The 13,882-nt window shown below is 33.4% G+C and overlaps 1 protein-coding gene across 6 annotated transcripts in view; it reads left to right on the forward strand.

Moving 5' to 3' along the window:
- The window catches only part of SUCO (SUN domain containing ossification factor), a 100,797-nt gene extending 87,301 nt beyond the window's left edge, over nucleotides 1–13,496 (forward strand). For 5 of the 6 annotated variants that reach the window (XM_007480793.3, XM_007480791.3, XM_007480795.2 and 2 more), the window contains 6 exons: nucleotides 2,521–2,608; nucleotides 4,258–4,362; nucleotides 6,018–6,172; nucleotides 7,530–7,621; nucleotides 10,934–10,989; nucleotides 11,404–13,496. In XM_007480793.3, the coding sequence (XP_007480855.2) occupies nucleotides 2,521–2,608; nucleotides 4,258–4,362; nucleotides 6,018–6,172; nucleotides 7,530–7,621; nucleotides 10,934–10,989; nucleotides 11,404–11,847 (940 nt within the window). In that variant the 3' untranslated portion in view covers nucleotides 11,848–13,496. Of the gene's footprint in view, nucleotides 1–2,520; nucleotides 2,609–4,257; nucleotides 4,363–6,017; nucleotides 6,173–7,529; nucleotides 7,622–9,396; nucleotides 9,483–10,933; nucleotides 10,990–11,403 lie in introns of all 6 variants that reach the window. The other variant, XR_461296.3, reaches the window with a different exon arrangement.
- Nucleotides 13,497–13,882: the final 386 nt, after the last annotated feature.

The following is a 13,882-nucleotide window of genomic DNA, read 5'->3' on the forward strand; positions in this document are numbered from 1 at the left end:
GTTGTGCCAAGAGTTTCATGATTTTTATTATCTTAGTTTATCTTGTCAAAGAAATCAACACAGATTTTAGAATATGGTATATATGCTTTATGTGGAATTAAACTATATATTTACCATTTGAAAGATATTTAGTACAAACACAAATGAGTTAGTTCTTCATTTTGTTAAACACAGAATAACCAGGATGCATGGGGAATACTTTTAAAATGTGTATTTTTTAAATATCACTTTTATTTCCTACTCTGTTCCCTCCCTGACCAGAGAATAAAAAAGAAGGGAAAAAGTTCACCAAAACCAACTATATCAAAAATACCAGATACTAATGTGAAGGAATTGGGTTTTGATATTTCTTTTTTAGGGTACAAACTTGGATCATTATGATTTTGCATCATTCAGTTTCACTTGTTTTATTTTTGTTGTTAGTTTTCCATTTACTTTGATATCATTGTGTATGTTCCTGATTTTGCTTACTTTTATCAGTTTATGTAATTTTCTATATCTTCTCTATATTTATGTTCATCATTTCATCACAATATTTCATTATATTCTTGTACCATAGTATGTTTAGCTATTCCCCAATCTATGGAAAATGACTTTTTCTGGAAATTTCACTCTTAATAAATCCTGATTATAACTCTTATATACCAAGAAGGCACACAGATGAAAAGTGAAGAGGGCTTGGTTTCACTAGAAGATGATATATAAATATCCATGCAGTGATAACAAAGGGTAAAGTAGAAGATGCAACTCTCGAGCAAATACTTTCAGGAATATAGTATACAGTGATAAAAAAAATAATAATTTGACTGTCCTTGGTGGGTGGGATGCTTTAAAATGAAAGAGGCAGAGTAGTGTATTTGGATTCTAGCAAACTCATGTCCAGTATCACCTCCATGGAGCCCTGTCAGTAGAGCAAATCACTGAACCTCTGAAGGCTTTACTTTTCCTCATCTCTTGTGTCCTCTGAGGCCTCTTCCAGTGCTGCCTCTCCTTCTGTGATTCTGGCTAGGCAAAGTTGCTAAGTCTCCCACACCTCATTTCTAGCTCTTATTAAAAACAGAGATTGCCCTCCTCTGAGATGAACTAAAGGAGTGTGAGCTGTTCTAGGACATTATTATAGCCTCAGTTTGTCCTTTAGAAGTGCCTCGGGAAATACTTTAAATGTATTGAGAGAAGAAGAGCTAATGAAAACAAACTTTGAATTAGTTGTACAGGAGACACAGACAGAGCTAGGTGGTACAATGGATAGAGCACTGGAGATAGGATTAGGAAGATCTAAGTTCAAATCCTACCTCAGATACTTACATAAATCACTTAACCTCTCAACCTCACTTTTTTTGATCTATAAAAAGGGATAATAATCACACTTGGCTCAGTGGATTATTGTGAGAATAAATTAGATAAAATATGTAAAATACTTTGCAATCCCTAAAGTGTGTTTTATAAACACTAGCTAGCTGTCCATCATAATGATCATTCAGTGTGGTCATTATATGATTTTCCCTATCATGGGAGAAAAATGAGCAAATGGTGCTCATACCTTTCTTTGGAAAAATGGAGAGCTATGGATTCAGAATGTTGCAACTCTTTAAATGTGTTTACAGTTTGATATAGGTTGATTTTGCTTACCTATTTTTCTTTTTCTTTATAAAGAAGATCCACAAGATGGGGGCTAAGTATAAAGAAATGACTGTTAAAATAAAAGCAAATGTTATTGATAAAACAAATAATCTTATGTACATGAAATTGTTAGCATGCTAACATGGGAATCAAGGTAAAGCTGAATAATGACTTTTAAATAATAATAACTATAAACATGCTGCATTCCAGGGCCATCTCACTCCCTACCTCTACTTGAGAAAGGGATTTATTTTTGAATTTGTGACCAAAGTACCTAACCAAATTTTTTCTACATGATAGATAGGTGCTTTATAAAGCTAGATAGCTATGTAGGCTGTGTCATGAAAATTAAATTTTAGTTTGGGATATAGCCAACATTCCTTCTTTCACTGCTTGAAAAGAGTAACGTCTGAACAAAATTATCTGGGAAGACTTCATGGTGTTGGCAACATCAGAGCCTTAGAAGGGTAGCATTTCAATAGGCCAAGATAAAGAAAAAATATATTTAGGAAGACACTAGGAGTCACTTCTTTCCCATTTCCAACTGCCTGTTTCTCATATAATCTTTTTGTCATATTCCAAAATTACTTTTTCTTGTCTTTCAATACTTGTCTTGCACACTCTACCTGCCTAAATAATACCTCAAACCAAACATAACCCTAGACCTCTTTAAGGAGTGTGATGCATATTATCATTTAAGTTAGAAGTGCCTAGTAACCCCCAAGACCCTTTCCTTTATATTTGCAAGTAGCTCTGTAAATAATCAGAACAAAGAGTTATCATTGATGGAGATAATCAACAAAGGATGGAAAACTAGGGATAGAATTCTCCAAAGTAGAGGATACATCCAATACATAAATTATGGGAAAATTAAAATTAATTTGTTTATTCATTTCATAGGTATCGAAAACAAATGGAAGAAATGCAAAAGGCTTTTAATAAAACTATAATAAAACTTCAGAACACTTCTCGAATAGCAGAGGAACAGGTAAGTAATCTTCTACTACTATATTTTTCTTGAAAAGGTCCTCCTAAAATGAAAGAAATAGTTATTTGGGCATTTTTTTTCCTAGTTGGTGAACTCTAAAGGGGCTTCTATTTAATGATTTTTTTTAATGGCAGAGTGTATGGTGATCGACGTTAGGAATTTCTTTCAAAGTACTTCATAATCTTGATAACAAATTTTGAAAATGTGATTATGCCTAAAAATTGTTGGTTTGGGTCTTTTAAATCATGTGTTCTTTTCTTGGGTCTTTTAAATCATGTGTTCTTTTCAATTTGCTATCTCAGGACATTGCTAGATGAAAATATGGTTTTACTTTGTAAAAGGAGATACAAAATACTGATGCAAATGAGTCTCTGTTATTAGCTAGGCTAATTGAGATTTTGAAGGGCAGTGGTACCTGTTGAACAATTATATTTACTTTTCTACAGCAGATGCATGATTAAGTTACTGTAGAATTTTTATTTATTTATTTTTTTAATTCTCCTTTAACTACTTCAGCTTTCCTGCCCATCTCTCTTGAGGATAAAACTGCTTGCATTCTAACTTGGGGAGATGTAAATGTGTCCTTTGAATCCTCTTAACAACAGGAGTCATAGAGGGGATTTAATTAAACAGAAAACTTGGGGTTGGTTCTGCTATGGCTTGATCTTGAAGGAAAGAGGAAGAAAACACTGGTGGGAAGGGAAAAGAAAGTTAGGGGGAAATTCTTTTATGTTATGGTACACAAATAGACATTTACAAATTAAGGGGATTGATACTTGAATCTTACTTTTTCATTAGCTGGTCAAGACACAGACAGTTGAGTATAAAAATAATTTCATTGAACAGAGAAATAGGGAAAATGAGTAGGTAGGGAGGTGAAATTGAAGTGAGAATAGATTAAGGGGTGATTAGTCCTAAGCCAAAATGAATCCTAAGAATATACAAAAATGTTTTTAGTTCTTTTGGAGGGAGCAAAATAGGAGAATCTGAGAGAGAGCCTATAAATTGGTTAAGAGCTTATCAAATTAATTTACATAAATATGATGGAATACAATTATGCTATAAAAGGTGAAAGGAATTATTATACAAAGGATGGTACATTGAGAAGGAAAAATGGACTTATGCTGATTGAAATTTTTTTTAAAAAATAGCATGCAAAATGGTATTTTAAGTAAGAACATAAATGGATTTTAATAGTTATTTGTTGTTGAAATGTATTTAAAGAATTTAAAATTTACTGAATTTCATTTGGTTTTATAATGGATGAATACTGCAAACTTAAGTTGGTAATTTAAAAAATAAATGTTTCTATGTATCTTTTGGGTTACTTGTTTTATAGCCACAAGGATTTAATTCACAGTTCACAAAATGACTTAATTCTTAGTAAGTCTTCCATTTTTATATAGTGCTATAAGTGGATAAAGCAGGGTCTTTTTAAAATTAACCTGACTGGCCTAGATTTTTTAAAATGGTAGTTCTTTGAAAAATAATTTTCTTATCAAAGCCAGGATATTCTATGCATCTTGCGTTTTTATTTTTTTTTATAATCAGAATAAATAGTTTTCATAACTATGAAAAGCTTGCATTAAAACTTAAAAGTTTCAGGTAGTGAAACTCAAAACAAATAAAATGTCCATTACTTTTAACAGGACCAGCGGCAAACTGAAGCTATCCAGTTACTGCAGGCACAGCTGACCAACATGACCCAGCTAGTTTCTAATTTATCAACAGCAGTAGCAGACCTAAAGCGTGAGGTAATTATTAATTTGGTGAGATAAGCCCATGCCTGAAAAATGATTGTAAAGAGGAAAGCCAAAGAATCTAGAAACCTCTTCAGAAATAGATAATTTGGTGGGTAATATAAGCCTGAATAAATGGTATTTAAAAAATTTTAATATCTTCTTTTAGTTTTTTCTCATAATCTCATGATACAGATCTTAGCAAAACTTTAGCTAAGAAACTTTTATAATGTAAATTATCCAGTTAATATTACATGAACTTTAGAGTCTAACAAGTACTGATTAAACTTGGTTTTCAAAACAAAGGATATTTTATTTCTTTAACTTTATATGCCCAAAATAATTCCAGGCAACACTAAAACAAGACTTTTGTTTTTCTCTTTTTTTCCTTTCTTCTTTTTCTTCTTCTGCTTTTGGAGGGGACTTAGCCCTATCTATTCACTATTCAACCTGAATGCATTTTCTTGTCAGCTGAATTCTCCTTCATCCCATTCATACTATGGCTAACCTGGGCTCCTCTCTGTTCTCCTCTTTGTGTTCTTTTGCTGCTTAGCATCTTCCACATGCTTCCTGCCCAATGAAGAACCAGCTCAGTCTCCCCTTTTCTGAATCTCCCCTCTCCCAGCCTCCCCTAGTCAACTCTTCTTTCTCTACACTTTCTCTTTCTGGCAAGTCTTTTCTGCTCTCATGAGAAGCTTATGCTTCTTCATCTTTGTATCCCTGATGCCTAGCCCCTCAGTACTTTGTACTTAGCAAGGATTTAATAAATTTTTGTTATAGAGCATGACAGTGGAAACATTACTATTGTTATTATTTTGTTTTTTAAACAATCCCCTCCTACCCTCTGGCTTTTTGACTGAAGGCCTGGAGGTGGTTCTGTGAGGAGCTGGGCACTGAGGTTGAGTGACTTATTAAGGTCACATCAGGATATCAGGTAGGTCTTGAATCCAGTCCCTCTTGATTCAGAGGTCTGTTTTGTACCCAACAAGAGACTGCCTCTTTTCCTGTTTTGTTTTGTTTTTTTAAAGAATGTGTTACTTTTAGTAAAAATGAATTAAATTTCAATAAAACATAATTTGTCACATAACTACCGACAACAGCTTTGGTTACTGCTCAAAGACTAGTAAAGTGTTTGTTTAATGTAATGCATTATGCTAGACTTGGAGTTAAGAAAAACTGAGTTTAAATCCTGCCTCTGAGATAGTTTGACCCTAAGCACATAAGCAAGTTACTTTATCTCTCAGAGCCTGTTTCTTCCCTTTTTTAAACTGAGGGTGGTAGCTTTCGCACCTACCTCAGAGAAGAAGGGGGGGGGCTATAGGCATTAGATGAAGTAATATAAATATGCCTGTATTTAAATAAATAAACATATTTTTACAATTAGACGGTTATTGTCCGTTCTTATATATTTAACATCTCAGAACTGTAACGTTGTATAAAATACTAAGTAATTTGATGAGTTCTTTTTTAATGCTTCAAATCAATTAAATGGTAGGTACTTAATGAGTACTTCAGAAAGTAGATTTTCAGAGAGTGTTTGACCCTCGTCTACAGATTGATAAGTGAAAACAAATAGTGTTATTTGTTTAGGTCATTAATTGGGCTATATTTTAAAAACTAGTGTGACTAAATCATTTATAAAATATACTTTATTACTCATCCTACTCCAGGTTTCAGATCGACAAAGCTATCTCGTGATTTCTTTGGTTCTCTGTGTCATCTTGGGATTAATGCTTTGTATGCAGCGTTGTAGGAATACTTCTCAATTTGATGGAGATTATATTTCAAGGCTTCCTAAAAATAATCATTATCCAAGCCCTAAAAGGTACAGTTGGCTATTATATCTCATTTTGTTTTTTTCTTTGTAATGTTTTATACACTTTTGAGAAATTTATCCTTTCTCTTTTCTCTAGTAATAAGCAAATAGAAGTCACTGGCCATGGAGTCAGGACTACCTGGGTTCAAATCCTAATTGGTAGATACTTAAATAGCTTTGTGTTGGAGAACAAGTCACATTTTCTATTGAATTTCAGTTTCTTCATCTGTAACATGAAGGTGCTGGACTGATTTTAAGCCTTTTAAGTTCCCTTTTCCACTCTAGGTAAATGATTCCTATAATCCAGTTTATTTCTCTATCAGTATTCTTATTTTCTTTCCAATCAAAAAAATTGTTCTAATAGCAGTTAATTTTTTTTTGGTAGTGCTAAATTCAGTTGTCCTGTTGTCAGTGTCAGCACTTTAGATTAGGCCCTTCTCCCTCACTACTGTAGTTTTATTGAGACAACTTCCTCTGCATGATAAGAGCACTAATACTGACCAAAATTTATTAATCATTTGAAGTCATTTATGTATATAAAAACCCCTTTTCTCTATTTACACAGTTGGCATCTTAGTTTGAATCCTAATCACCTCTTACCTAAATTATTACATCATCCTACTTCCTGACTTCTCTCTTCAATACAGTCCAACCCAATAAACTGCAACCAAAGTAAATCTATCCATGTTACTTCCTTATTCAACTAAATCCAGTCCATTCTGTTGCCTCCAAGATAAAATATAAACTCATATTTAGCGTTTAAAACCATATACAAAACTTGACTCCAACCTCTCTTTCCACCCTCTCTTGAACATTAATTCCCCCTACTGCGCTAGCAATCCAACCAAAAGGGCTTTTTTTCTTTTACTCACTCAAGACAGTCCATTTTCTATCTTCAGGTCTTTGCACTGACCATTCCTCATTCCTTGAATTTACTTCTTACTTGTTCCTCAGAGTCTCTCTCTTCTTTTAAGATGAAGCTCAATAATCTGCATGAAGTCTTTTATGATTTGTGATTTTCCCTTAATTCCTAGTACTCTACCTCCCAAACTGTTACTGTGTGTGTGTGTGTGTGTGTGTGTGTGTGTGTGTGTGTGTGTGTGTGTGTGTGTGTGTGTGTATATATATACATATATATATATACACACACATACTTGTTGGTTGATTAATATTGAAAGATCTAGCCAAGGAAAGCATTTTAATGCAATTTTAAAACCTTTAAATGTGTACTGTTTATATGGCATCCTCACACAGTTTTTGTAGAGTTCTAATGAATCCCCACCTAACCCAAATATTTTAGAGTATTATTTGTGATTTTCTTGGGGGCAGGTTTTGATGTATGCTAATGATTCTTAACTTATTTTAGGTGTTTTTCCTCATATGATGATTTGAACTTAAAAAGAAGAACCTCATTTCCTCTCATCAGATCAAAATCTCTTCAATTAACTGGCAGAGAAGGTAAGCTTTTTGTGGGTGTGTTGTTTATATATAAATACAAAATAGTTTTATCTAGTTATATTACAGATGTGCTTAAGATAGTCTACTCTTTCCAAAGCAGAAAGGTCATTAAGCATTAAAATTGTTTCTAATTATAATGTGTCACTGTTAAACCATATTTTCATAGCTTAGTTTTCTCTTCCTTGCTTTCATCCTATATATCCAGAGATTGAGTAAAAGTTTACTGGTTCACCAGTAGATGGCATGTTTAGTAGGTTTTCACATCTACTTCATTGTAGCTAGGCAAGTTTAAGGTATCAATAAAAGACATTTTCATTTTATTTTTAATTTAATAACAAATTTCTGTGAGTTTTAGAGTCCAAATTGTTTCCCTCCCTTCTTCCCTTCCCATTCCTGGAGCTGGCAAGCAATTTGATTTGGGTTATACATGTATTATCTTTCCATAGTATTCATTTTTATAAGTGATAATCTTATAAAATCAAATTTCTAAGATGTACATTCAAATAAACAAGTAAAACATTATATGTTTTCATCCATAAATGCCATTTTCTTTAAAAGACTAATTTTAAATCCAGTTATCACTTCTACATACCCATATACATTATATTGCACAACCATATTGAAAAAGCTGAATGGCTTTCATTTTTGGAGCTCTTTTTTAAAATGTTTCTTGGTTTTACTTTATTTTGTTAGAGGATTAGTAATGTATAGTAGCGGTTAAAAGATCAATCTTTCCAATTTTCTAACAAATAATCTCTACTACCTCAGCTTGCTGCTACAAAATTTTTTCTTAAAGTTCTTAAACTTTTCAGCAGAGTTCCTTAGAATTCCTCATTAGAACTTATCCTTATTTAGATAGACCCTGTTTCCTAATTGAACAAGTCATACAAATAGGAATTTGTGATGGAGATTCTTCTCCCCATTTCTACACTTTTTCCTCATTCTCTTTCTTTTTTTCTGGAGACATTTATTGGTTACTTAAGAGATCCTTTTGATTTAATGTGACAAGTAGTAGCAAATATATCTAGCTGAGAGTCAAAATTCTTAGGTTCTAATTGTTTTACTAGCCACGTGACATCTTTCCTAGCCATTTAACCCACATGAGTCTTAGTTTCTTCATCTATAAAATTTTTGTGCTGAGAAGCTATATCATCTCAGAGATCTTTGCCAATTCCAAAGGTCTGCTATCTTGTGATACAAGTGTGAGTCCTGCACTTTTTAAAATTGCTTTTCTTTCTGTCCCTGTTGAGATTAAATATATTTTGGATTAGCATCTCAGCTCCTTATTGTCTAATAGGCACCTGATGGATTGATTGAAAACAGGTTTCTTGTAGGCAACAGGAATAATGTAATGATGGGGAGAACCTTATAAACATTACCTTTTGAACAAATGTTAATAATCCATTGAGAATGATTATACTAGAGAAATTATTTTTAGATGACCAGTAGTTTGTTCTTTTTTTACCCTTTTTTATAGGGTTTCATATAAAAATGTTAATTTGTTATTCTTATGTTATAAAGCAATCTTACTAGAATGTGTACATCGCTTATGCCATTATCCAGGTAAATCAACAATTACCAGACCTTAAAATATACTTTCCTTTTGGTTGACTGAGTACATAGTGGAAAATCTGTGAAAATGGAATTTTATGCTGTATCTTCTTTGTTTAACATCTGTGGTTATTTTTAATAAAACTTAAGTAATAATTTAGCAAATGTCTACTTTTATAAAATAGAGCAGTTTCTTTTTTTTTTCTTCCTCTGCTCATTTGCAGCTTCAAGAGCAGAGAGTCAAAAGGGATATCAATAAGTCAGGAGAGTCTCCTGGGCATTCATCAGACTGAGAAACAACAGGGCAAAAGTCAGTCATAGAGTAGAATTTAATTTTTGTATTTATATTTGGTTGTACATAATGGTCTATTTATTCTCCACAGAACATTGACAAACTTTAATATTTCTATGAAGAACTTAATATTTAAAAGATTTTTTATGATTCTTATTTGCCAAAAAAAAGATGTAAAACAAATATGCCTTTTCTAGGCTTAAAACAATAATAGAATAATTTCAAATTCTTTTTAACTAAGCAGAATATATAATGAAGTTATGAGATAAATTTTTGTATGTTTTTGCTATTTTGGGGGGGCTATGTTAGGCACCTTAGGGGTGTGAAAACATTCCTATTAGTCCACCTGAATTTAGAAATTGGAATATAAAAATTGTCCTTGTTTTACCATAATTTTGCTACCACTTGAGAAACAGGGGATGTAAAGGTATTCGTTCACCTTTATAGTGACATCTTTGGCAAATGGCAATACTTATTATGAATTGGAGGAGTGTGTTTACCCCAAAAGTTATGCATTCTTTTTAGACCATGTCATGTGCTTGAGATGGGAATGATAAACTTCCAAAAAGCTTAAATTATTTTGGAACCACTTGATAGATATAACAGAGACAGGAAGATTTCATGTCAGTGTAAGGTAAATTTTCTGAAAAATTAGAGCTATTTTATAAAGGAATGGGTCTGCTTTGCAGTGGCAATGTCTCTATTTTATAACTATTTAACAGGGCAAGGGAGGGGCACAAAGCATCTAATAGGCACAGTGAATAAGAATATTGAGATGTGAGTCAAGAAGACCTGAGGTCAATCCTGCCTCATGCACTTACAGTGTGGCCCTGGGCAAATCATTTAATCTCTATCTGCTTCAGTTTTCTTCTCTGTAAATTAGAGATATTAACACCTACCTCCCAGGGTTGTTGTGAAGATAAAACAGGATAATATTTACAAAGCATTTTGTAAACCTTAAAGCACTAGCCACTGGTTTCATTATAATTTAAAATGTTTTTAAGCAGGGGCTAGATAATCTGACAGATGTCGAAAGGGATTCTTAAATTAGTTGGGAACCTCTGGAGTTCCTTCAAACTTTTTTATGAACACTTGCCTAGGTCACAGCTAATGAGCAGTGTCTCTTGAGTCTCAGAAAACATTAGGCTTAGTCTACTTCTAGTGCTTCCTAGGATCACAGTATGTGTGCATACTGAGCCACAAATTTTGAAAAATGCCCTTAACTGAATTGGAAAGCTTATTTGAAAATTTTCATTAGATATTTTGAGTATGTATGTTAACCACTTGGTATATTGTTACAAATATAATTCAGGTTTGGTTGTTTTTTTAACTGTTAGGAATTAGATTGCTAAGATCTTATTGGATCAAAGCTAAAAACCTTAACTTTAGTAGTTTAGTAGTTGTGCAAGATGAGTGACTAATTCCAACTCAATTAACTCTTTCGTTTTAAAATCTTTTTCTCTTTGTAGTAGACCCAGATGACTTATACATCGTAGAACCACTCAAGTTCTCTCCAGAAAAAAAGGTAATTTTGTATTTACAGAGTCCACTTGGTGTATTATGAGGTGATAGATGAAGAATGGTGTCAGATATAAGATATAAACACAAGCCAGCTAAGTACGTACTACCTTTCTCCATAAAAATGGAAAATGGGGGGGGTCCTATTTTAGAGATGAACCATGAGAATTAATGTTGTTAATATGGTTACCTCAATCTTAATGACAGTTATCTTTGCCAGAAGTAGCAACACGAATCACAATTTACATGTATGTATTCTTACATTTCAAATCATTAAGCATTTATTAAGTACTTACTATGTTCCAGATGCCAGAAGGTGGCACTTATTCCACAATGATTGAGTTCTTCCAGATAAATAACTGCTTAATTTTTGAAATTCTAATCCCAATTCTCTTTTTTCTTGTGTGTGTGTGTGTTGTAGAAGAAACGCTGCAAATATAAAACCGAAAAAATTGAAACTGTAAAGCCATCTGACACATCGCAACCGATAGCCAATGGAGACATTAAAGGAAGGAAGCCCTTTACGAACCAGAGAGATTTCTCTAACATGGGAGAGGTTTATCATTCTTCTTATAAGGGTCCTCCATCTGAAGGAAGCTCAGAGACCTCATCCCAGTCTGAGGAATCCTATTTTTGTGGCATTTCAGCTTGCACAAGTTTGTGTAATGGACAGACCCAAAAAACAAAAACTGAGAAGAGGGCTTTAAAACGAAGGCGATCTAGAGTCCAAGACCAAGGAAAGTTAATAAAAACTCTAATTCAGACTAAGTCAGGTTCAATGCCGAGCCTGCATGACCTAATCAAAGGAAACAAGGAGATCACAGTGGGAACGTTTGGTGTCACAGCAGTATCAGGACACATCTAAAACTAGCTGAATTTTTCATACTGGAGACTTTTGTTGTTCACTGAAGAAGTCTGTGGTATTTGAAGGGGTTGGGGGGGCGGGCTAGGGAGGCATTAAAAACTAATGGGAAAAGTATTCAGAAATTATGATTTCTGCCTTTTTAAGTAGATGGGATTGTGTCAATCTTGGTTAATGAGCTGCAGTTTTACAAGTCTGATCACTTCCTACCTGGACAATGGGAGATATTTTATAAAGATGTTTTTTTCACAGATTAATTACTGGGGCAAAAAGGTAATTTGGAAACCCAGTTCCTTGGGTAGAATAGGAATGAAAGCCTAATGCTCTCTTCAGCTTTGTTCCTATTTCTTGCACCTTCCCATATTTATGTGCCTTGTGTCTATTTATAATGCCACTGGAAGAGGAGAGAGAAAGAGAAACTTGTTTCTGTCATCTGATTTCTTTGGTAACATAAGCTTTTTTGAAGTTGTAAACACTACATTGCTCTACGAGTGGCCCATGCCCGAAGCTCAACCTGTCCATGTGCATCGGGTAGTGAAGATCAGATGAGACTTGCCTAGAAGATTTCTGGATAGCAAACTCACCAAGGAATATAAATGATTCACAGGGCCAGAAAGCCTGTTCTCTGAGGGGGATTGTGATGCTCTTAAGGGTGTTTTCATTTACTTGATTTAGAATGAATTCATTTATCCATGGGAATTGAATGATATAAACATAAAGTGGACCACCTAGGACCTTGCAGATGACCATTGTTCCCAACTAATTTTTTTTTTATAGATTCACCTTGAGGATGTTAACTGTCATTATAGGGACTCATTGGCTACATTTGAATTCTGATTGTTCACAATGAACAATAATCCTTTGAAAGTGCAAAATTTGGAGAAGGAGGTTTGGCAAAGGGTGAAAAAAAACACTTCTGACCAATTTATAGCACAGTCCAAAATTTATATTATCAATGCAGAGTCCAAATGTAAGCAGGCATGCCAGTGAGTTTGCCAAACTTTATTGAAATAGTCACATCTGAATGAATTATTCCATAATGTGTTTGCTTTAGTATTGGCTACAAATGTGCAGGGCAGGATGTTTCGATGTGTGTGGTTTTTGTCTGTTTTCATACTTTCTCTTTTTAATTTTGGCAGCGACTGTATACTTGGATTACAATTATTCCATAGGGGGTGTGAATGTGCAATGGTGAGTGAAGTTGGAGAAAGCATTTTCTTTTTTCTTTGTGTGTTGAGAAGTCTAACAGCTTCACATCCCTTGTTAGACTGTTCTAACTTATTGAGCACTTTCAGTAATATCCTTTTTTTAAACTGATCTGATGCCTTTTCTGGGTATTGTGTGTAATGTGACTTATTTAAAGCCTTTAGGAAATTTTTTTTGCTGCTTTCATGTTAGTTTACCAGTACATTTTGGATGATGTAATTTTTGTTGGTCAGTCTGCACATTTAGCCGTTCAGAGCAAGAGGACCTGAGTTTTATAATAATTACAGTAAATTGAGGTCCAAATTAGAATGAGGTAGGAATGGGAAAATAATTTCATCTGAGTGCAGCATTCAACATTGTGGAAAGAAGACTTATGTAACTACAGAGCTGTAGTGCCATTAGAAACTGTGAATTTCCAAATAAATCTGAACACTTGTCTTTATTAATTAATGGCTTTTCTTCCTTTTGTTAAGAGAAATTCACAAGCTCATAATTGATCCCTGTAACTTTTTTTTTTTAAGTTAAACACTTCCAACATTCATTCTGCTAAACATCAGTATGGAGTTACATAAATGCTTAGTGCTAATTTAATAACAACTTCAGGTTTTCTATTTTTAAGCTAACATTCTAACTTTGATTCTTATATATTTCTTCTTCCTAAACTGGTAGATAGAATTTAAACTACATATTTAATGAGAAAATAACTGTTTAATTCTGTCTGCCTTTTTTCCTGTCAAATTATTTAGTTACATGAGTTGGATATCAAATAATGGTTATCAAACATTTAAGAAATGAGAACAAAGAAGAAACTCAGTATTTTTTTTTTTGTGTT

This window comes from Monodelphis domestica, chromosome 2 (assembly GCF_027887165.1).
Source record: "Monodelphis domestica isolate mMonDom1 chromosome 2, mMonDom1.pri, whole genome shotgun sequence".
Taxonomy (NCBI): Eukaryota; Metazoa; Chordata; class Mammalia; order Didelphimorphia; family Didelphidae; genus Monodelphis; species Monodelphis domestica.